A 22785-nucleotide genomic window follows, 5' to 3' on the forward strand; every position below is an offset into this window, starting at 1 on the left:
TACTACTACGGGGGTGGGTACAGGGGGTAATATAAAGTGGGTGGATGAGATGAATGGGATATGTTGTGAGCTGTTCGGTTGAGCATTGTCGATCGAACAATGGCGTCTGGCTTGTGCACGCCGGGGGAGCACCAGGAGGCAGCTGACATGGTCTGACTGCGAGGAGCACCTCCGCCTGGCAACAAACGCGTAATAAAATTATGTGGAAAGGATATAAAGAGGGAAGGGAAGAATTAGTAGAAGGTTTATGCTGATTCCTAATTGTAAGAAGGCAATGCCAGTTCTTTTAACATTAAATACATGGATTACATGTTCCTACGAGACTATCAAGAAGAATCGATTTACAATTATCATATCTATCTCTTATTAAGAAAAGACCCTTCCTATTATAATTGTAAGTAGAGAAGCTTGGTTACGATATCACGATCGAAGTAGGACGTGTTTGGAAAGACAAGGTAGACCGCTTATCGTATAATGTACAAACGACCGTTAACGTATCGAGTTCCCTCAACGCTTGGATATGGGATGACGAAAGAAAACCGTCCATTTCCTGTCTCTCAGCCACGTGCCCCGTTTCGTTACTACGCAAACTCTTTCGTTAGTTTGATCAATGCTTCGCGCCGATGAAAAGGGTGTTTCTTACTAGCAGCTGTTTTTCATGGACATTATTGGACATTGATACTATCGATTAAAACTATTATCTATTCACGTAATTTTTTTTATTAAATCAATCAAGTTTTACTTCGTCTAATCGAATTTATCATTTCTATTTATTTTCCTCTGCCAAAATTCTATCGTACTTTTTGCTTTCTGGCATGCAGCTGTGCCGTTTCTGCATGATCAGTCCGTACTAAAATCAATGGTTTCAATCCGGAACCTATTCAAGACAGAACATCGGGAGTCGGTGTGCTCGTTCAAACACCTGGGTCTTTACTCGGAGACTCTCAACACGAATTTGACACCTGGATAACACATGCCGAGATCGCAATGTCTACTCTTTCGAATACATTGTATCTTTACTCGGCATTTTTGATCTTCGTATAAAAATCTTTCGAAGAGAGATCAGATTTCTTTCAATTTTTCCACATACACATTATTTCGTATTATTTAGAATAATTCTAGAATAGTACAAGTTTTCGTCAAAGTTTTCAAGAATTGTCCCGTTATACAACTAGAAAGTCGTTCCAGCACCCCTCTCGATAAATCTGATGGCCCTTCTTATTCTTGATAATCTCACCTGGATTTAGGGAGAGTTACCCCTAAAAGGTATAGGGAATCTAATGGGAAGGGGGATCATGGTACCCCCTGCACATCTTTGGTTTTATTCAAATATATTCGTAGCCCCTCGGCATTCCTATACTGTGCACGAAAACGAGGGTCATCCTTGTGGCGCCAGATGTTTTCTAGACCCTACGGGTTCGACGTCCCGTTTTGCCTGTTGCACGTTGAATTTTTCATTCTTTCTAATTCATATTGGAGTTCGACGTTCGAAGAAGGGATGAATCAAAGAAGAGAAATTTATTTTCAAAGCGTGCTATTTTCTTTTTTTTTTCTTTTTCTTTTCTCTTTCCTCAAATGATCTCGATCGAAAGATCGACATTTTATTCTAAACTTTTACTTACAAATTTTCCTATTAAAAATCAAATTACGCGTTTGATGTAATTTTTCTATCTTTCTTTTTTTTCTTCTTCTTTTTTTTTTTCAAATATGTCATTCCGTCCTACTTGGAACTTTGTTTCTCCCTTCGATCCACTCAACGCCTCCTCGGTACGACCTGTCACGAACAGGGATTGAAGCCGTCCATTTCACTTTGATCTACGGCGCGTTGAAATTGCATTTCCACGTATATATCTACTGGATTATTTGACATACGTACCTACGTACATACGTATACGTGCGTCAGGGTTAGTGGTTTAAGTTTGAAGAGCTTCCACCGCGTATAAGCACGCAATGATTCACGCTCGAAGACATGGTGCCAAGTTAATTGACTTACGTTACGTCCTAGGGTTTTCATTATCGAGCTTTCATTTCGAATGAAATTCAAAAGATCAATGATATTTATACGTTCGAATAATTATTTTAAAAGACGTTGGATAAACATGAAATTGATAGTTGATACTTTCTTTTCTTTTTAATTATTATTCATGTTTAATGGACTTATGTTAATTTTCAAAATAACGACTAAATTTTTCGTCAATTTATTATACATTTTCTTTTCATTTCGTTTGTATAAAATATTATAAAGCATTTTAGTTGTATTATAAGTCAAGATTTTCAGCTTTTCTTTTTTTATTTTTTTTATTTTTTTTAGAAACGAAGTAAGCTTTTGTCGATTTCTGAATCGTGCCAACGGATAAACAGCGAAGCAATTTACGTGTTTACAATGACTTTTGTTTACGCGTTAGACTCCGGTGTTCCTCGCGCATGGAATATCAAAGTGAACGTCTAGGAGGACGAGTAGTGGTCTTAACGCGACTCCGTAGAGTCCTTTGTGTAACTTTTTTAAAGACGTGTCGTAAGGTAATGAACTTTTATTAAACGATTACTTGGTAAACTTCACACGGGTAGTTTGGCACGTGCCTATGGACGTTGCGTTTACATGACTTCCCTTCGACGTGTTCTTGAGATATCGATACTCTGTCGATCCATTGTAAAAGGTAAACAACGTGAGAAGGAAGTGAAAATCCTTTTTATAACTTGGAGAAAGGCGACAAATTAAAAATGAGCCTTTTGATGAAAAGAAAAATAAAAGAAAAATATTCTTATTTAATTTTTTTACACGTGTTTCATGAAATACATAAATCGTTGTTTGTTACAAACTCCAGCAGTTTTGTAATTTTTATTTATATCTTTAACATCATCTTAAAATTTCAAGTACAAAATATAATGTCATCTATAAATAATGTTGGATCATCGTAAAGAGATTAATCGCAAATTAATTTATTTATTTCCATTATATCTAATTCTTTCTTTCGGTATACGAAGAAGTCTCTTTCCTTTATCAAGTTTTCAGCACTCTAGCCGAAGGCATCGATGATGCTTAATAGTTTTGCGTTCACCTGTCGAACTCGATTCGATTGGCAATTATGTATTATTTAACGCGGCACGTGCCAATCGATCGCTAACAGAATTTCTCTCATTTTCGAAACGTAGAAAGCATCGAATGTCCTTTTACGAAAACTTCTTACAAAAATACTTTGGTTACTCATTAAGAAATTAAATAATCGAATAAAGTAATCGAATAAAATAAGAAATCGAATAATTAAGAAAAAAGTAAAGCCGTATTATCGACAATGTATGATATACATATACATGTATCATATGATCTTCGTATATAAATCAACTGTACGTATGAAATTCACGAAGATTATAGAATAAAGTTATCGAGGTCGTTGGCTATATCATCGTTCAATCGGTTTCGTGCAATTAAAGGAACTCCATCTTTTCCGATATAACAGCACTTGGAAAGGAGAGAACCGTTTGGCCATTTGGAAGAAGTAGGACCGGTGCAAGGTGCATCTCTTTCTTCTCTCTTTCTCTTCGTTATCCCCTTTCCCTTTCCTTGTTCAAAATGACATCGAGAAAGAGAAAGAGAAAGAGAAAGAGAAAGAGAAAGAGATAAAGAATGTGTCTCCATACAAGTTTTCTTGAAAATTATTCCACGGAAGACGCAGTAAATTATCGAGGCCGTGCGGACTCGCTCGATTATTATCGTATTAATATAGGCGTTTTCTTTGAAAGAACGACAACGAACGGGTATGAGAAGAGGGCTGGAGTTTACCATAGGAATTCTGTCAATGAGATCGAGACCCGAGGATGCAAGGTGCATCGTGTGTTTTTCGAACTCTCTCTCTCTCTCTCTCTCTTTCTCTCTCTCTCTCTTTGTCTGTCTGTCTGTCTGTCTCTTTCTTTCTCTGTTTCTCTTTCCTTTTCTTCCTTGTTCATTCTTTCCTTCTTTCTCCATTCTTTCTCTCTTTCTCTCCTCTTTCATGGTAAGACGTAAGACGGTACAAAGAGCGTGTTCCCCCGTCGATCGTCCAGACCGAGCTATCCCATTGGTCGACTGGCACGCGTACGCACCTGCCACGCATCTTTTTCGACTCGCCTTTGTCGAGCCGCCCCGGTCGCGCGACCAGCGGCAAGAAAGTTTCTCCGTGTGAAACCGACGGAAAAGAAGGAGTGTGTGCATCGAAGGATACATCGAAGAATACGTCGAAGGATATATCGAAGTATACGACCTATCGACTCCACCATTATTCTTACCTTTCATTCTAATTTTATCTCAGTCGATTCGATTGATTGATTTGTGATTTTTTTAATTGTTTACTCGTCATTACTTTTTTTTCCTCTTTTATTTATTTATTTATTTATTTATTTATTTATTTATTTATTTATTTATTATTAAGATCGTTCGAACGACGATATAAGTATACATATGCATGTATCGATGTTACGATGTCTTTTTTTATTTTATTTTATTTTTTTTTTATTTGATTAGTTTTGTTTTGATTGAATTAGGATACGTTTAAATGTCACGTTCGTATCATTGGAATTTCTAAGTTCAGCATTCGATGTTGACGTAGCGATATTTAAAAAGATCCTTTAAATAGCTCAGCTGGCTTCCACGAAGAAATCATCCGATTATATTGATGTTTTCTTTTTTTGACTTGTCTACCTGCTTAAAGATTTGAACTTGCGAACAGGTCAGAAACTCAGCTGTGCGTTCCGTTTTGACGAAGGAAAATGTGTTGCGTGAGTGTATTGCAGGTATAAACGAGGACATTTAAAAATGTTACCAGGGAAGATTCCTTGAAAGTGGAACTTTTCTAAAATTTTAATAACGTAATTTTATTATCGTAATTTATAATTTCGACAGTTGGGAGAAAAATTTAACAATGATTTCTTTTCTTATTTTTTATTTCTTTTTATTTCCGTTTAGATGTACAAGTGCATCATTGGTGTATTATTTTTTATCGATTCTTCGTAAGTAGACCAATTTCTTCTCGCAGCTGTCACTCGCCTCGATACCTGCATCTTCCTTCTAAAGACGTCCCGTGGTACTCGAAGTGGTTGGAATCGGTTATTCGATAGGATTTAAGAAACTATTACGTTCGAAATGCCACGGCAAAGGACATCTACAAGATTTTTCCTTTTGTCGGATGGTACAATGAAATGGCTAAACGAGCAATGGTCTCTTTTCAATGCTTACAAATTCGAATTCCAAAGCCATGATTTTCGACAAATTGGACAAGTATAAGAAGAAGGGATTTCGCATGAAAATGGTAGAATGAAAGGATAGAAAAAGACGATTAAGTTCGTTTATATTATATTTGTTATTTACTACGATGAAAAGATGTATATATGTATGTACGTATGTATATGTACATATATGTATCTTAGAGCTTTCTCTTAAGCAACCTACGTGTATAAAGTAATCGTATTAAAGGTACATCCTCCCATACAAAAGAGCGACTCGCTAGGTCCTGGAGATTTTTTTACATGCACCTGTCCGCCATAAGAGCATTTTTTTCAGGATGGCATCCATAGTCTTCCGAGTTTATCTTCGGAGGATCAAACATCTGTCTTCCGTAGGGAGCAGAATACATTTTCTGAGAGAGCCTTTTAATTACTCGCTACGTTTACAATGTTGCTAGGCGTTGCTTTTAAAAAGGAGAAAAGAAAAGAATAAAAAAAGAAAAGAGAATACGAGAGGAGAGTACAAAATCGTTCGTTTAAAGAGACGATGTAAAATCGGTTTTTAATTTCTTTTTCTTCTCCTTTTATACTCGTCTATTTTTTGATTGGTCGAGCGTTTCCAAACTGTTCTATCGTGTTTGATTTCTTTTTTTTCTGTCGAATGCATTAAGCGCCGAATTTTTATCGTCACTAACGGTTCCGACCGCATGCATGCACCTGATCCGTCTTAACCGCAAAACCACATGCCACTTACTCGCATATCTGTTACGTGGCACGCGAACAAAATTACGTACACACGACGTCGGTCGTTCTCGTGCAAACATTTTCTTTCGTTGTGTTACTTGCGCGAAACTGCATCGGCGATGCATCTCCATAAATAGTCTTTACTTTCCATAAATAGTCGATACTTTCACTTTAGATTATTCTTTCGTTGAATATCAATTTGCTTAATCGTCAATATCATCTTTTTTTTTCTTCTGCTCGTTCCCTTCTTATTTTTTATTTTTGTTTTCCTTCCGCTTTTTTTTTTTTTTTTCTTTCTTTCTTTCAATTTTTCTCGAAGAAGGCACCCCCTTTCTTTTTCAAACGAAAGATGTTCGTCTATTGTTTTTTTTCTCGGCATGACTTCTTTTGGAACACCCTATAGTGCGTGCAAAGTCACCGATAAGCGCTCTATTTGTGTAATGAGATAATGGTCGCCTTTGTCGCTACCAAAAAGCTGATTACGCCTTCATTGTCCCTCCCTCCTTTCCCCCTCCGCTATGTACATGATAAAATCTCCCTTAACTTCGTTTACGTCGACGCCTTTTATGAGCCGTCTCCGATCTTGCCGATCAACGAATACATACGTGCACTTTTTTTTTTTTTTAAATTCATCTTTTCTTTTTCATTCTTTCTTCTCCTTCCCTTTCTCTGCCATCAACACGATATCATTAATAACTGTTGCCTAACGTCACGTCAACGATTCTTTCGACTTTTCAACTTTAATCCCATCCTATAGATTTCTCGAGTTTGAACATGAGATGACAGCCCGCATCTTATCGACGCTTCTAGGACAATAAGAATAACGAACGAAGTACATCAAACGAGCAAAGAGAAGAACAAAGAGAGACAGAGAGAGATGAAGACAGGTGCTCCACGGTATTGTCCACAAAAACGAAACATGTCATCTTCGAATGATCACTGACAGCTGAGAGATCATCATATAGGATCATCATATCCGTACACACGGAAAATAACGCACCCGTATGCACCTGCCATTGCTTTAATAGTCGTTAAAATAAAGCTAGGACGAGAGTAGAGTTCCTCTCTCTCTCTCTCTCTCTCTGTCTCTCTCTCTCTCTCTCTTTCTCTTTTGCATCCAATCCTATGCTTTCGTTCGAACCTTTTATCCTACGTCTCGTTCGTATTTCCCAAAGAGTTCACCTCATTGCTGACGTTCCATTTCTTCGTTATTCTGACGTTTAATGTCACTGGACAAGCTAGAATCACCTTGTCCATGAATTTACATCAATTTGAGAGATTACCATCTACGACGACGTTGCGAAAATTCCACGGCCTTCGCCCTTTATTAAAAGGACGCCGAGTCTCTGGCACATAAATTTTTTCAAATTCTCCACATAAGACGTTTATGTAAGCCTTTGAGAGGGAATGTTGGTGCTTCTCGGTCCCATCCATGGCGAGAAAATGGGGAGACATTGTAGTTAATAGCTTGGCAGATGTTGCCCGTTGCCTTTACGAATCTACGAGCGATTTCTACGAGACTTTATTAATATTTCGTTTCAATTTTTTTCTTTTTGTCTTTTTTGTTTCTTTCCTCTTCTTTTTTTTTTTTTTTTTTTTTTTTCCCTTTAAGAAAGTGACGGAGTCGATTCCCGATAATATTCAAAGATATAATCGTGCTCGTTTCGTTATATTGAAAACGATTAAATACACGAATGGTAATCGTGTCGTTTCAGCTAATTAAAATTTAAGCGGAGAACACACGAAGATACGTGAGATACGTCCTATGTATCATCTATGCGTGAAAGACGACAAATTAGGATCGTTTATCACGATACTTTTGAAGTTTATTTTTGAAAGCAACGGTACACTCGATGACCACTTTAAATCGCGATGGACTCTTATATAGTTCGCATATATAATTTTTTTTCTTCTTCTTCTTCTTCTTCTTCTTCTTTTTCTTTTCTTCTACTCCTCCATCACGTTGCTCCTTCTTTCATTGGCTCGTCCGTAATAAGCGCGTATCATTCCTTGCAAGTAGGTGTGCAAGTGCGCGCGCACTCGTAGACGGCGAATTGAATGATAATGGAATGATTGTCGGTACAATGGGGTCAGCTTTATCTGTAGGTCCCTATCTTCTCTTTGCCGGGGCTCAAGTCTTCAACCTCCTATGTAACCGTACTAGTCACGTATGAGACTCTTAAGGAGATACTTTATGTTTCCTTCGGATAGAAACCTTTTAGTCCTTGCGATGGTGAGAACGACATTGAAGCTTTTCTCGTGCGAGACGACTATCCATTGATTCTTTGAAAAAATTTATTGCAAAATCATTACCATAACTCGTGATTCGTATAATCAATATAATTATTCTTGTAAGTTATTCAAAGTTCGAAATTTATAAATGTACGATTGTTTCGTCGTAGTCATTTTTTCTAATCATTGATCCATTTGATGTTACAAAATTCGCTAGTGAATTTTGTCGAGGGATGTACGACTGCAAAAAAAAAAAGAGTAAATATAATAAATAAATAAAAAAGAGAATAAAAAAGATGTTTTACATAATTAATCGATCGATTTTCGAAAGACATTTTATTCTTTCTTTCTTTTTTTCTTGTCCATATTGAATTTTCCGCGTTACACAGTGGCTTCGAGTTCAGAATGAATTCCGGCGAGTGGTTGCCGAGCGTATCTCCGCTTCCTCGGACGAACCCGGTAAAACATGTATGTATGAAGCCTTATTCGAGCTGTTACCTTTTCGTGCGCTCCAATACCATGGCCGGAAGTTAAGATTTCGGTACGTGATGGTTAACTATTACATTCTCAATAAAAACCTATATATAGTTCTAATGAAATAAAAGATAAATGATTGATAAATGATCTTTATATTTAAACCAATAAAACTTTCACTGTTAACGATCATCTACAATAAACGAAGAGCGAGAGAGAAAGAAAGAGAAAGGGAGAGAGAGAATTAAAGAAAAAAGAAAAGAGAGAGAGAGAGAGAAAAAGAAAAAGAAAAGGAGAGTACTCGAGCGGTCGTCTGGCCGGCCGTCTGTCTTCTCGAAATAAAAACCGAAGTAAAAGATTGTATTTTCGGTCAATGCCTTAGTCAGATGTGTGCTGGTTTCTCTGGGCCGAAGTAGTAGTAGGAGAAGAAGAAGAAGAAGAAGAAGAAGAAGAAGAAGAAGAAGAAGAAGAAGAAGGGGGCGGTGGACTCGAAATGGATTGCAAGGGGTGCCCTCCGGCTTGCGAGGGTTCTCATTCTTCAAGACTGCCTTTCAATCGGAGGGAGGAAGTGAGGAAGGAAGGAAGAAAGGAAGGAAGTGGTCGGAGACTCGTTCGATCGCTCGAAGGGATACGAAACACGAGCAAATACTTTTCTCTTACTTACAATTAGTCCTCTTAACATATCTCAATAATCATAAAAAAAAAAAGAGGAAAAAGAGAAACGAGATCTGTTCTAAGAGATATAGAGTTTGAGAATACTTTATGATTCTAGTAGTCGATAGAAATCGAACGTCGAATACTCGCAAAGAAAAAGAATTGATAAAAGAGAGAAAAAGAGAGAGGAAGAGAGAAAGAAAGAGAAGGAAAAGCGATATATCGAAAAGAGAAACGCTTTGTAAGACTTTTTTTTTTTCATCGTTCATTTCGCAAATCCCCCCTCCCCCCCTCTCTCTCTCTCTATCTCTCTCTTTCTCTTTCTAGTTTCTCAAAGTGACGAATTTCGTGTCGCGATTACTCGAAAACCGAGGGAAAAGGCGAAAGGTTGACAACCGTTCGAGGATATATGTTCCTCTCTTTCTTTTTTCTACCTCTCTCCGGGCTATAGTAACCCGAGCCGACAATACACTTCTAAAATGCCCCCGCGTCTTCTATATTTTCATGGGGGGTTGCGCACGCGCCAGTCTCTCCGACTTCCTGCCATCCGCCTTGCTTCCGCTATTTCACATTATGTTATATGCACACTGCCTCCCTTCTCCGCTAACATCCTCGTTTTCGCCCTACGGACTACCTCCTTCAGCCCTCTTCTTTACGGAAACACATCTGCACTTCGATATACCTATATGGATATATATATAGTATATGTATGTATGTGTGTGTATATATATATATATCATATATATATATATATATATATATATATATATATATGAGAGAGAAAGAGAGAGAGAGAGAGAGAGAGAAAGAGAGAAAGAGAATCGCGAGACTTCGCGAGAGACAGATGCTGAACCGGACGATAATCCTCCCCCTTCCTCAACTACCCTCCCTTCATTTTACTTCTTCTCATTCTCTTGCCCACTCCTTCGCTAATTAAATCGCCTCGCTCCGTTACGAGGCTCTTCTTAACCTTCTCGATGTTCGAGCAAGCGCATATACGTTGAAAATTCATACTTGGAAAATTGTTTTCAAGTGGAAGCTCTTCTTCGGGATATCTTTTTCCTTTTCCTTAGATATCTTTTTTCTTCGATGTTGTATCAGGTTTCAGACGTATCTTAGCGATTTAATAAGTTTAATACTTTACGCGTTTTATCTCTACTCTCTCGATATCTCATATCGTAAAGATGTTTTAATATTTTCTGAGCTGGTCCGATTTGATTTTACTGTTACATGCTAATGTGTTTTTAATGGCGAACGAAATTTCTTTTTGTCTTTTTTTCTCTTTTTTTTTTTTTTTTAGATATTAATCGATAGAAAAGAAATGATGATTCGTATAAAGGACATTTAATGAACACAGTTTTATACACACGTTCATACATTTTCAGATATTATATTAGAGTAAAATTATTTTAGGGATTACACACATCGATCGTTGTTTCGAGGTGTGTCCACTTCTTGATAGGGTGCGGTGATCTATAGAATCGTAAATCGAATAGTAGATATATATGTACGGTCTTGTAACGTTTCGCGTTAATTAGCCAAGCGATTTAATGGTTTATGCTGTCTAGGATATATAATGTGTATGTACATACATATGTACATATGTAGATGTTTCAAGGTAATTACACGTAAAGAGCGTCTCGTAAGATAGTATACAAGACCATATGATATTAACGATCGGGTAACTCGCTTGAATTAATCATAAATTACACAATGAAAGTAGGAGAGGAAGTATAACGATGGGATGTAAACGGTGAATATTATCCTAACACGGTGAACATAACTTTATTTTGAGTTTCGCTTCTCTCGATATCAAGTAAATATAATTACGTAAAAATGAAACTACTTATGATCACGATTATTCGATTTTCGATCGTTTAGATCGACATTTTCGAATTAAATAATTAGAATCATTTTTGTCGAATTATTAAATTTACGACGTAAATTTAGTTTCACAAATGGACGATCGAAATTTACAGCTTTAGGATAATAGAAACGATTATAGAGAGATTCGGATTATCGAATGCATTGCAAAATCGTTCCCGTGAAATGGATAATATGGGAATCGCGTTAACAAAGCGCGACACGCCGTGAAATTTAATGAAACGTTTCCTATCGATATATGTATCTATTCCTCGTTTGTACGGTCGGACGTTGTGCGAAGGACACACAAGGTGGTTGTAATACACACCGACGAGATAAGGTGTAAGTTAAAGCGTTTTGTTAAAGTTGACGTTAAGCCTTCGAGTGACATCGAGTTAAACATTAGGGAAGATCAAAGGAAAGACTAATCTTTTCCGCGAGTAAAATGTTAATTTTTTTTTTCTCGGAGAATACATACCTATCTCTTCTTTCCAAGTTATTTAGATAAGAGACGTTGCACAAAGATAAGATCGAAAATATCCGTTTGGAATTTGCTTATTATTTCATGTTAATTCGCGTGTCATGTGATTATTACAAGAGAAGAACGAAACGAAAGGAGATCGAAAAATAGTATCTATTTTACAACAAGAAACGTTACCCTTATTTCTCATCGTAATTCGTATTCTGCATCATCTTAAGATTATAATTTAATGAAACTCTTTCTTATCTTGTACTATTCATCGTAGAAATCTCTCTACTTTGTTCCGAATCTCATTTTTCTTTTTTCCTAGCGAGTTACGGTCCGTAATAACGTGGCAACATTTACTTCTCTCCTTCCTCCTTTTGATTCTCTCTCTCTCTCTCTCTCTCTCAACAGACTTAATCTCAAGTACGATAAAACGTTTTGCTATACACACTCGAGATGCACGAGTAAAACTCAACAGTGTTATAGCGCTTATGGAAGGAGTAAACAACCGAGGCGTGTCTCCGTTTCCTCGAGCTTGGAAGCCGTCCCCCGGATTTACGATTGTTGCCATTCTGCTCGTGGAATCGTCAGGATATACCCCCCCGAAATTGTAGGCAACTCACTGCCAACAAGCGTCCGACCCACGCGTTTCCTTCACCTCCTCCTCCTTCTCCTCGTCTTCATTCTCCTTCTTCGTTCATGAAGTCTCTACAATTTAACCGTACGTATTTTCGTACGTACTTTCCGTCCATTCATATATTTCCTTTCAACACTGACACTCTACAATATCTGGAACGTTGATTATTTTCTGTTCTTTTCTTTTCCTGTTCTTTTTTCTAAGGAACATCAGGCAAATTAATAAGGCACTCAATAGTGGCCATTTTTTGTTTATCGACCTTTAGATTATCGATTGCAAAAATTATTTACTTATTTATTTATTTATTTATTTATTCATTCATTCATTCATTCATTCATTCATATAGGTCGTGTTGAGGAAATTCGTCGCATTACTTGTAATAATGTTTACAAAATTATTATTATTATGGAAGATGAAGGAAAAATGAAAAAAGAAAAGAAAAAGAAATTCGTAACGAAAAATAATATATCCATAGTAATTTTTCTCGCATATTCAACGTGGAAACGAATGGAGTTTCTTAGCACGCGCGTCCTGAAATTCACGCATCTATGCCCGCGCGATCAACGGGGCTGCATTATCATTTTATAATGACGTGCGAAACGCACACGCTTGGCTTGTATACACGCTCACAAACATTTATGTGTGTTAGGAGAAGAACAATGCGAGATTGTAATGTGCGTGAGTGGTGTGTAAGTTGCGTGTAAATAACGGAGAATCAACCGATCGACGAGATGCAAAGGAAAGGAAAGGCTATTTTCAACTCTTCCATTAACTATTTCGTAATAATCACGTGCAATTCTTTAAGAGAGATGATTTTTCCTGCGGAAACAATGAAACCGTTACAATCTTCTGTCTTTTCCTCAGACATATTATACCAGCATATTCCGTAAAAAAAAAAGGAAAAAAAAGAAAAAAATAGATAAATAAATAAAAAAGAAAAAAAAAAAAGAAAAGCAATTCGATTCGATTGACCCAAAATTTTTATTAAGAAAAGTGTAAAAACGTGGAAGCATCGAATATATACAAGTTTAAAATCGGTGTTAATTGTTCTCAGTTTAAACGGAGTTCCGAGCGATTTCAAAAGTTCCACGGTTAGTCGTTCCCCTGGTAAATGTTTGTGCGGAAAGTTCGCGAAATGTGAAAAGTTTTGTATCGTTGGGTTAGAGAGGCCACACGAGCACCCTCCCGCTGTAAACTGTGTAGCAGAAAAAAAAAAGAAAGCTCGGTAAAATTCGCTCTCGAGGACTCTTCGCTAAGCTCTGATATTAAATAGAATTAGATCGATACGAACGTGCTTCTGATGGTGGAGGGTTACTCGAATGAATGATTCCAGTTTCGCGATGTTGGTGTGACAGGGGAATGTCAGGAAGGGTGCATAATGCGGAACGAACATATCAGATGCACCTTGTTGGAATTTAACCTGTTACCATTCTTAAATCCAAGGGAACGAAAAGACGCGGGACGTAAAGGGCCAAATTCAATGATTCGGAAAATTCGAATCAATTTTATGGTGTCGTTGATGCGATTTTTATCACCACCTATGAAAAAGATCATTATTTCGGTAAATATTGATTTAATAATTATCGTACGTGATATATAAGCGAGTATCTAAATTCATGTAGAATAGAGAGAAAGTGACAAGATTCTAAGGAGATTGAATGATGACATATGTATTCCCTATCCATCAATCGCAATCTTGACAAGCGAGACTTTGGTTTCAGTGTTTTTATTCGGTACGAATCCAATCTCTGAATTTAATGTCATTTCTCTTCGTTCTGGATGAGAGATACGTACGTCTATTCCCCTCGTGTTTCTTCCTTCAGTATAGTCTGACCCGTAAATTGAGTTTCGTCTTGGAAGAAGAATCGAGAGGAACCGAGATGGAGATAAATATCGAAAGAATCGATATACGACATAGAATTTTATTTGTCGAGACTACGTCCATTCTTGTTACTTTTCCTTCGCGTTATCTATAGATTTCATTTATTAATATATTATTTCGAAATACACGTAGTATATACACGTGGTACGATGTCGTAAAAGAATCCTATTTCGATTCGATTCATCTTAATAAGTAAACTAAGTGACGGAGGTTTAAATGCATAAAACTTTTACCTTAATCACTCAACTATTTTATTACTTTTGAATACGCCCGCATCAAAGAGACATTAAGAATATATTCTATGGTAAAAAATAAGAATGATTCCTACTCTTTTTGCTTTGACTCAGAAATCTTTAATTATGTAATTATAGGGGTACCTGTATATAAAATAAATGTCACCTCATAGCATCCTAATTATCATATAATATATATTCTTAAATCATTGTCATGAAAACTGCAAAATCACGAAAGGTTGTTTAATTCCGATATTCTTTCCTTTCGGTTTTGACGTGTCATTCGGATCGATTCGTCTCATGGGATGAGAAACGTATCTCGAGTCCCATGGAAACACGATATGTACCGTCGATATGCATCGGGACTTGTAGTTCCATGTGGAAAACCAAAAGGAAGATACTCAATCGTCTCGGTCAGTGAAGACCTTGTGAGTTTATATATCTATCTTCAAGATAACCATTCAATTTCAGAAACGGCAAAGGGTACATTTCTAAGATTATATCGTAAAAATATTGACTCGCGTTATTTCATCGTGAGAACGAGAAAAAGCGTTGAAATCTCAGCAAGACTTTTGACGCAGGTACTTTGAAAAAATAGAAGGGGCGATTTTCCCGAACTCTTCCACGGTACCGACGGTAGATAGGAAAAAGAAAGAACGAAAGATAAAAAAGAAAGAAAAAGGAAAACTTATCTCGTCCGTACTTTTCATACCGCAAAGTGCGAGACTGCATTATTCATGAAGCGTAGGGTGCCCTAGCATTTGGACCATTTTCAACGTGGCAAATCCACGGCGGTGTAGTTCGTCCACGATATTCCTACGGCCCTATTTACATACATCTCTTGCCACTGAATCACGATGCAGTTGCCCTTTCAGCAACGCTACATCTCTCACGAGGAGAAAGAAGAACGTTTCTCGGTAAACGTCCTCTCTACGAACGGAGAACAATAACTCGTAGAAAATCGTTCTTTCATCCTTTTCTAACAGACTCGATCGAGAAACTATTTCTCACATATATATCATATCATTTTTTTCTTCGTTCTTTTCTTCCTGAAAAACAACGAGTGTCTATTCGGAAGGTGAGAATTATTTTTTCAAGAGGCGACAGTAGGTACGCGAGAGTCCATGGAAACAAGCCTAGTATTCCAGGAGAAGAAGAGAGGAAAGCTAAAAAGGATTAAAAAGAAGACGAATAATACTCGCGCGGAGGGCTCGTCCGACAGATCGATGCACGGCCAGTCGGCGGCTAGTTTGAATTTCCAACTCTTGAGAGATGGAACCAGCGGCAGCAGACATGTAGTATACACATACGTTTGTACATATATGTATGGACGTGTATCTATATATATATATATATATATATATATATATATATATGTATGTATGTATATATACAAACACATACACGTGGATATGTACGTTGCTCGTAGCTAGTATATAGAAAGATAGAGACACAGGGAGGCAAGAGAGAAACAGCAACGCACACGAGGGGTGGCCCGGTGCGTCGTCCCAGGTAAGGGGCAGCTGTCCACCAGGTGCCATTCGCCCCACCGCGCGCTCCCGGTCTAGCGGACCGATGGTGGGGAGCGCGACGATCCGATTGGTTGGTGGCTCGCGCGCGGATCGGAGATACTCCGGCGCGCCGCGGTCGAGCAGTCAGTCGTCCCTGGGCGCTCAAGGGACCCGCAATCGTTCGGTAGATTCGCTTTACGGCGCATCGTCCGCCGCGGCTCGTGACACGCGGTTTCTCACTTCTTATCCTCATTCTTATTACATATTCTTCGATATAATCTAATATAATATACGACACATCGTATTTCGGTTACGTCAACTAGAAGGAAAAATATCCGTGGCAGTGAGTGCAAGAGAAAGAGAGATAGATATAGGAGAATACTAGTCATCATTGTTTCGCTTCGTGCTGTATTATTATAATTATTATTATTATTATTTTTATTATTATTAATAATATTATTATTATTATATAATTATTATTAATTGTCTATTTTTTTGGCGAAACGATTCCATCGTACGGCAAGATCTCCACCGGTGATTCTTTTTCATCGATGTGCATCGAGTGACGAACAAACTGTGTTCACTTTTATTCGGTCTTTGATTTTAATACTTTCGTTCGGTCTCATTTCGCTTCTTCGCACGGACACGATAAAATAGATTATTTGAAGGATTCTATCGTCGTGGAATTTGATCTCCGCACGATTCGTTCGTATTAATTATTTCAAGATTTCGCATGCTCTCGACTCTCGAGAGCAGCACGGCCAGATTTATGGGGGTGTCCGGAGAGTGCGCGGTCAAGGGCAGCAAGAGCCAACCCTGTCACTGCTGCGCGAGTCACGTCGTTGCTAGTCCAAGCGCGAGCGTGCAGCAGCAGCAGCAACAACAACTTCAACAACATCACCTTCATCAGCTACAACAGCAACAACATCAACGGCATAATAATCATCATCATCATCACCACCATCATCACGAGGTACATCACGCTATTCATCCCAATCATCACCATCATCATCATCATCATCAAGATAAGAACAACGTGCCGGTCGAGGTCCAAAACAACGGTGACAACAGCAAGATTCTCGCGCCTCTTCGCAACAAGATGAAAGTATTGAAGAAGCTCAAACGCAAAATGGGCTTAGGTGAGCAGGCCACGCCTACGAATCTCCTCTTTCTCTATTTCTCTTTTCCTTCGTATTGCTCGTTAACGAAACTGTCCTTGCGTCCTTCGAAATTTTAATTCGACTCCGTGTTTATATTAGGTACAACGATATGCGTTCCTAAAGTAAATATCATATTTGTAATCGAGCAGAGGTTATTGACCCATTTGTATACATCGAAGTTTTCAAGAACGTTCGCATATACATCGAAGATTTAGAGAAACGTCTTTATAAAGTAAACATGAATATATAACAGTGCATATACATACGTATATACGTACGTACGTACATACATACATACATACATACATACATACATACATACATACATATATACACACACACACACAATACATACATATATAAGTCCCGTAAAGGATTCGCGTTATATTCCAGAGGTCAGCGTGTCGTCTATCCGGGCAACGATCTTGTCGTTTGCTTCGTCCTCTTCCGGATACCGTCGTTGCGAAGTATCAAAGGGCGAGGCATAAGCAAGTCGCACGGCAACGTGTACTTCTTGTAACACTACCACCATGTTTTTTTGCTCTCACGCGTATAAAGTTCCTTTCTATAGGTGGTTAACATTCGAAACGATCTCATAAATCGTTCGTTTTCATTTCTTCGAGAGAAACAGAGAGAAAGAGAAACATAGAGAGAGAGAGAGAGAGAGAGAGAAATCATTTTTCCCTTTCTATCTGAATATAGTTAAAATGAAAACGAACCGGTTAAAGAATTCAGTAGACCTGGAAGCTTATTGAAATTTACGAAAACGAATTTGTATAACTCACCGAACGAACGGATAACGATTCAAGTACGCAACTTCGAACATTACTTTTTGCGGTTCGGTCAGCGGTTTTCTACCATTCTCGTCTCCGATAATTATCGGCGATGCTCCATGACCCGAGTTTTCCGATATATCCACCGAAAAGCACGACGACGAGAGCTATCGGTCTTCGACGGTAGCAACCCCCTCCATTCTCTTTTACGTTCGATCGAAATCTCTCGCTAATAGTTGTCGTCCTTGTCGACAGCGAGACTGGTCGCTTCATTTCGTTCTCCTTATTCGATTCTATCGTTTACGACAATCGCTCGCTATCGAGATCAACCAACAATCTCTTACCGCTTTTATTTCGAAAAAGATGAAAATACGTATCTATGTACGATGGGTTATCGACATGTGAATTTCTATTTATAGTTGAAAAAAAAAAGTATCTTTTGAAAAAAGTGAAACAATACGTGAGAGAAAAGTAGGTCATGGGAGTATCTCATTTGTTTGCCAGGTTCGAATTTTGATTGAACATGGTACTCCTCTATTTTTCTCTATCATCATCGTTCTATCTATCTCTCTTCCCATCCCTTACTCGTTCTCATCGTTTCATCCTTCGCATTTCCAAAAAGCTCTACCACCCCCGTTTCTCCCTACCTATCGAGTCTGCCAGGTAGATTGTACTTATCTGCGAGCCTTTCGTACAGCTCGATTTTTTATTTTCTTCTTTTTTCCTCGTAGCTGTAGCATCGTTTATCCGTATGTACCTATCCCAATATACACGCGTGTTCCAGTGTATGCGTTCGCATCGTTGACCGACTTTTCCTTCAATGGATGATTTAGCAGTAACCACGCGAGTCTCTTGCTCTTGTCTTTTCCTTTTTCTCTCTCTCTCTTCCTCCCTCTCTTTCTCTCTATCTCTCTGTCGCGTTTCTTCTCCGCCCTATCCCGTACATACCGTCCTCATCAGATATTCGCTGTTCCCAACCAGTCACGACCCTTTTTTCCACGAGCAGCGTCCATTGTCAGCGACAGCTTTTGCGAAGTGGAAACCTTCTTCCTCTCTTCTCTTTTTCTCTCTTCGTCTCTTTTCCCAGAGAACTTTTTGTCTTGTCTGCCATAGCAGAGGTAGTAGTAGTAATAGCAGCAGCAGTAACATCAGAAGCAGTAGCAATAGTAGTAACAGTAGTAGCAAGCAGCAGCATCGTTTCTTGCGTCTCTTCTTCAATTCATGGCTTTTCACCGATATCTCTCAGAGCGAATTTTAAAGCACACCGATGACGCCGAGAGACAAAAGCATCATCGCCGGCTACGACGTAAACCAAGAACTCCATCGGACTGGGCTAGTAAGATTTTACATCGTAAAAAATGAAAAGGGTGTAGTCGTGAAAGAAAGGAAATCTTTTTTTTTTTTTTTTTTCTTTTTTCCTTTTCTTTTCTCTTATCTTTTTTTCTTTTTTTTTATTTCTTTGCTATTCCGTCTGGAAAAGGTTATCGTTCATATTTTCTTTTGGTTTCGCGTTTCAATGTTCTTGTTTATTAATAGAGAAAAAAAGGGACGATAACGAAATAGTAATTGCTTTTCTTAGATCGGAAAGGAAATAGAGACCTCGAATTCGTTTAGCTTCGATGGACCAACGCTGAGTTTCGACCCTTTTCGTCTGTTGAACTTTGTAGGAGGTCCGGAGAGTGAGGAGGTCCTTAAAAATCAGCCAGTCCGACCGGTTTTTACGTACTCGTTTGTCTTCGGACGCGTGGCGATTGTTACACGAAAGGAAACGATTTCCGTGTCGAACTTCGTAATCGTAAGAATTAGTTATGGGTATGAATATTAATTTTACCAATGAATTATTTGAAAGAAAGATCGAACATTATCGTTCAGTCGTAGTCAAGGAAATACGAGTATTTATATGAGGATAGTAGGTTTTGCTTTATTTTTTGTTTTTGTTTTTTATCCTTTTTTCTTTCTTTTTTTTTTTTTTAACAAAATCAGGTATACAGATTTTTTTGATTGCTTTCGGAGTAGGTCGAATCCCAGCTGACTATTCTTACGTTAGCAGCTGTTCGAGCAACCCCTCACAGTTTTCACCCTCGTTCTTTTTTTTCCTTGAGAATAACGTAAGACTCTATCTCTCTCTCTCTCTCTCTCTTTCTCTGTCTCTGTCTCTGTGTCTCTCCTCCTCTTCCTCCCTCGTTCTTTCTATCCTCCTTAAACTTCCCTTCTGTCGTTAGAGCAGAGCGAACAACTGATGGCACGATCGCCTTTAAATTTTCGAGACTCTACTTTTACCTGAACACACGTAGAAATGACCGTTTCGTCTTTTCCCTCTTTCATGTCTCTCGTCGATGCATGCGCCGATTATCGTCGAGACTAGACGATCAAAAGACTCGTTGGTTCATTTTCATGGACCGAAAAGTAGAAGAGAAAGAAAATGCACGGTTCAAAAAAAATCACAGAAGGAAAGAGAAAGAGAGAAAGAGCAGTATTTTCTTTTCATCAAAAAAAAAAAAAAGAAAAAGAAAAAAGAAAATCATGACAACCGAATAAAAAAAAAAAAAAAAAAACAGAAAGAAAGAAAGAAAAGAAAATAATCGTAGAATTCCTTCGTGAAACGAGAGAAAATAGTCGATGGCTAGAAATAGAATCGAAGCGATGTGAGTACAAATCGATCGATTCGCAAGTTGGTGAGAAAACCTTGCTTCGATGAGAAAGAAAGAGAAGATCAGCTGATCGGGAGGGAATTCTCCAGTGGAGAGACGAGTAATGCTTTTCTCTTCTTACCTCATCGACTGGTTCGAGTAAAAGGATAAAGAAGAGAAAAAGTAGAGTACAATCTTCTCTCTCTTTCTCTCTCTCTCTCTCTTTTCCTTCCTTCGTCTCTCCGTCTTCTTCTCTTCTCTTACGATATTATTTATTTTTTTTCTTTTTTTATCGGTTGCCGTGGTGAATCATTCTTTCCCTTCTCGCAGAGATTCTCAGACAGAATCTCGCGCCTTCAAAGTTCTCTTTTTCTTCTTACACCGACGCAGGTGGAGTTTACGTTGCTGCTGTCGTCGTCATCGTCGTTGAAACAAGAAACCTTGCGTCATAGCTAAAGCAAATAAGAAAATTCAAGACCGTTGCGCGTGTTATAGGAACTTGCCTTTTTTTTCTCTTTCACTCGTCGACTACCAATGGGTTCTCTTTCTCTTTCTATCTTTCTCTCCCTGCTTACTTTCTTCAAGACGTAAGTCCAAGACTGACTCATTGCTTCACCAGGCTGGAAGGTTGGACAATGAGCTAGCCTGGTAATGTCCGAGTATTTCGAAACTGGTTAGTCGACAAATCGGCCAGGGAAGTCCTACTTTGCGTGTAATTTCTTATCGGCAGGTTTCAGTCTATAAATCGGACATAGGAATGAAAGGTGATTCATGATTTGGTATTTAATGACTGGAATTAAATCGATTATATGACTAATATGCTTGTTTTGCGTTCATGATCTTTCGACTTGTTTGCATTACGATCGAAACGTAGATTATCATCGTTGAGACGATTATTAGTTAACTCGAACTCTATTTTCTTCTTCTTTTTTCTCGTCTTGCACAAACATCAGTTGCATTAATGTAAAATGGATAGACGGAAAGAAAAAATAAATAAATAATCTCGAGTCGAGTGAATCTTTTGAAGAAATCGATAACTGACCCTCCTCACTGACTCCTTCTTCTTCTTCTTTCTTCTTACTTACATGCGTGTTTTCTATCCACCCACCCGTTTTCCGCTTCGTTCGTGACGTCACACTCGCGAATGAAACCCGTCTTTGTTCCCACGAGCGTTTTACCAACCGGTTTGCCGATGGTTCCGTATCGTCTATCAGCTGGTTAAACCGTTCGAAAGCAAGGACATTCCTATTCTCAAAGGATCGGAAATACCGAGATGTCTTCCTCGTGAAGATAATTTTTTTATCTTTATCACGTGGCAGTGATTTTGGTTAATTTTTTTCTTTTTCTTTTTCTTTTTCTTTTTCGTTTATCGTAACGTTCGGATTCGATTCGGTCGACGTCTGTCATCGTCAATTGTAATTCTAAGTAAAAACTTTTAAGATAATTTTGTAGTTAAAGACGTGTCATACCTTTGAACGTTCCAAGAAAAATCCTTTTATCTTAAAGAAAAACCTTTGGTATCTCATTCGGAACAAAGAGATAATTCGAGAAGTTCGTGAGATAAAACGAAGATTCTCGCTTAAGATTATACCTTCAAAATCGATATATACCTAAACGTTTCTAAACATCGTCCCGCAGGATCGTTTTGATAAATACGTAAAGATTCTTAAGTTAAGAAAAAGGCAAGTAGATAAGCATCCAGTCTCTGTTTCCTGTTGGTAGATATCGAGAGCGGAAACGAGCTGAAATCACTAGCGGAAGTTGATGTAGCCTAATCGTTTTCCTGCTTATATCGAATTTTTCTATAGATAAGTGATTTATCTCGTTAAATTCGAATGACGAATGAATATTTTGCTCTTTCAAGGAAAAAGAAAATAAGGGAAGATAAAAATACACGTCGACGTAAATACATAATAGCAGTTTCGAATTTGAACGCCACGCGAGTTGGGCGAACAGTTATTCGTACTTGCGAAGTAGTTAGTAAAAAGTCATGGAAATGATAATTAAAAAGTTTTATTTCGTTATTCCACGAAGGTGCTGGAACGTAACTCGTGCCGGTTCTTAATTACAGGTAGAACGAACGTGGCATTATGATGAGGATAGATTAGATACTTGCGAGATATTCGTTTCTAAGAAATGAACAGAATAGAGAAAGAAAGATAGTAATAGTAGTAGAAAAGCTTGTTCCATCAAAAGGGATCATATCTCTTGTACGCATATGAAAGCAAAAGAGAAGGAAGCAAGGTGCGTGAACACCCTAGGTTAGGGCGCACGTGCATTCCCTCTCTCTCTCTCTCTCTCTCTCTCTCTCTCTCTCTCTCTCTCTCTCT

The 22785-nt window shown here is 38.2% G+C and overlaps 1 protein-coding gene across 2 annotated transcripts in view; it reads left to right on the forward strand.

Moving 5' to 3' along the window:
- The window catches only part of LOC122627907 (protein neuralized), a 63512-nt gene that overhangs the window by 16166 nt on the left and 24561 nt on the right, over window positions 1-22785 (forward strand). The window contains exon 1 of one of the 2 annotated variants that reach the window (XM_043809530.1): window positions 15851-17031. The exons of the other annotated variant lie outside the window; for it this stretch is intronic. Within the exon in view, the coding sequence (XP_043665465.1) occupies window positions 16626-17031 (406 nt within the window). The 5' untranslated portion in view covers window positions 15851-16625. Of the gene's footprint in view, window positions 1-15850; window positions 17032-22785 lie in introns of those variants that run through there. 2 annotated transcript variants of the gene reach the window in all.

This window comes from Vespula pensylvanica, chromosome 3 (assembly GCF_014466175.1).
Source record: "Vespula pensylvanica isolate Volc-1 chromosome 3, ASM1446617v1, whole genome shotgun sequence".
Taxonomy (NCBI): Eukaryota; Metazoa; Arthropoda; class Insecta; order Hymenoptera; family Vespidae; genus Vespula; species Vespula pensylvanica.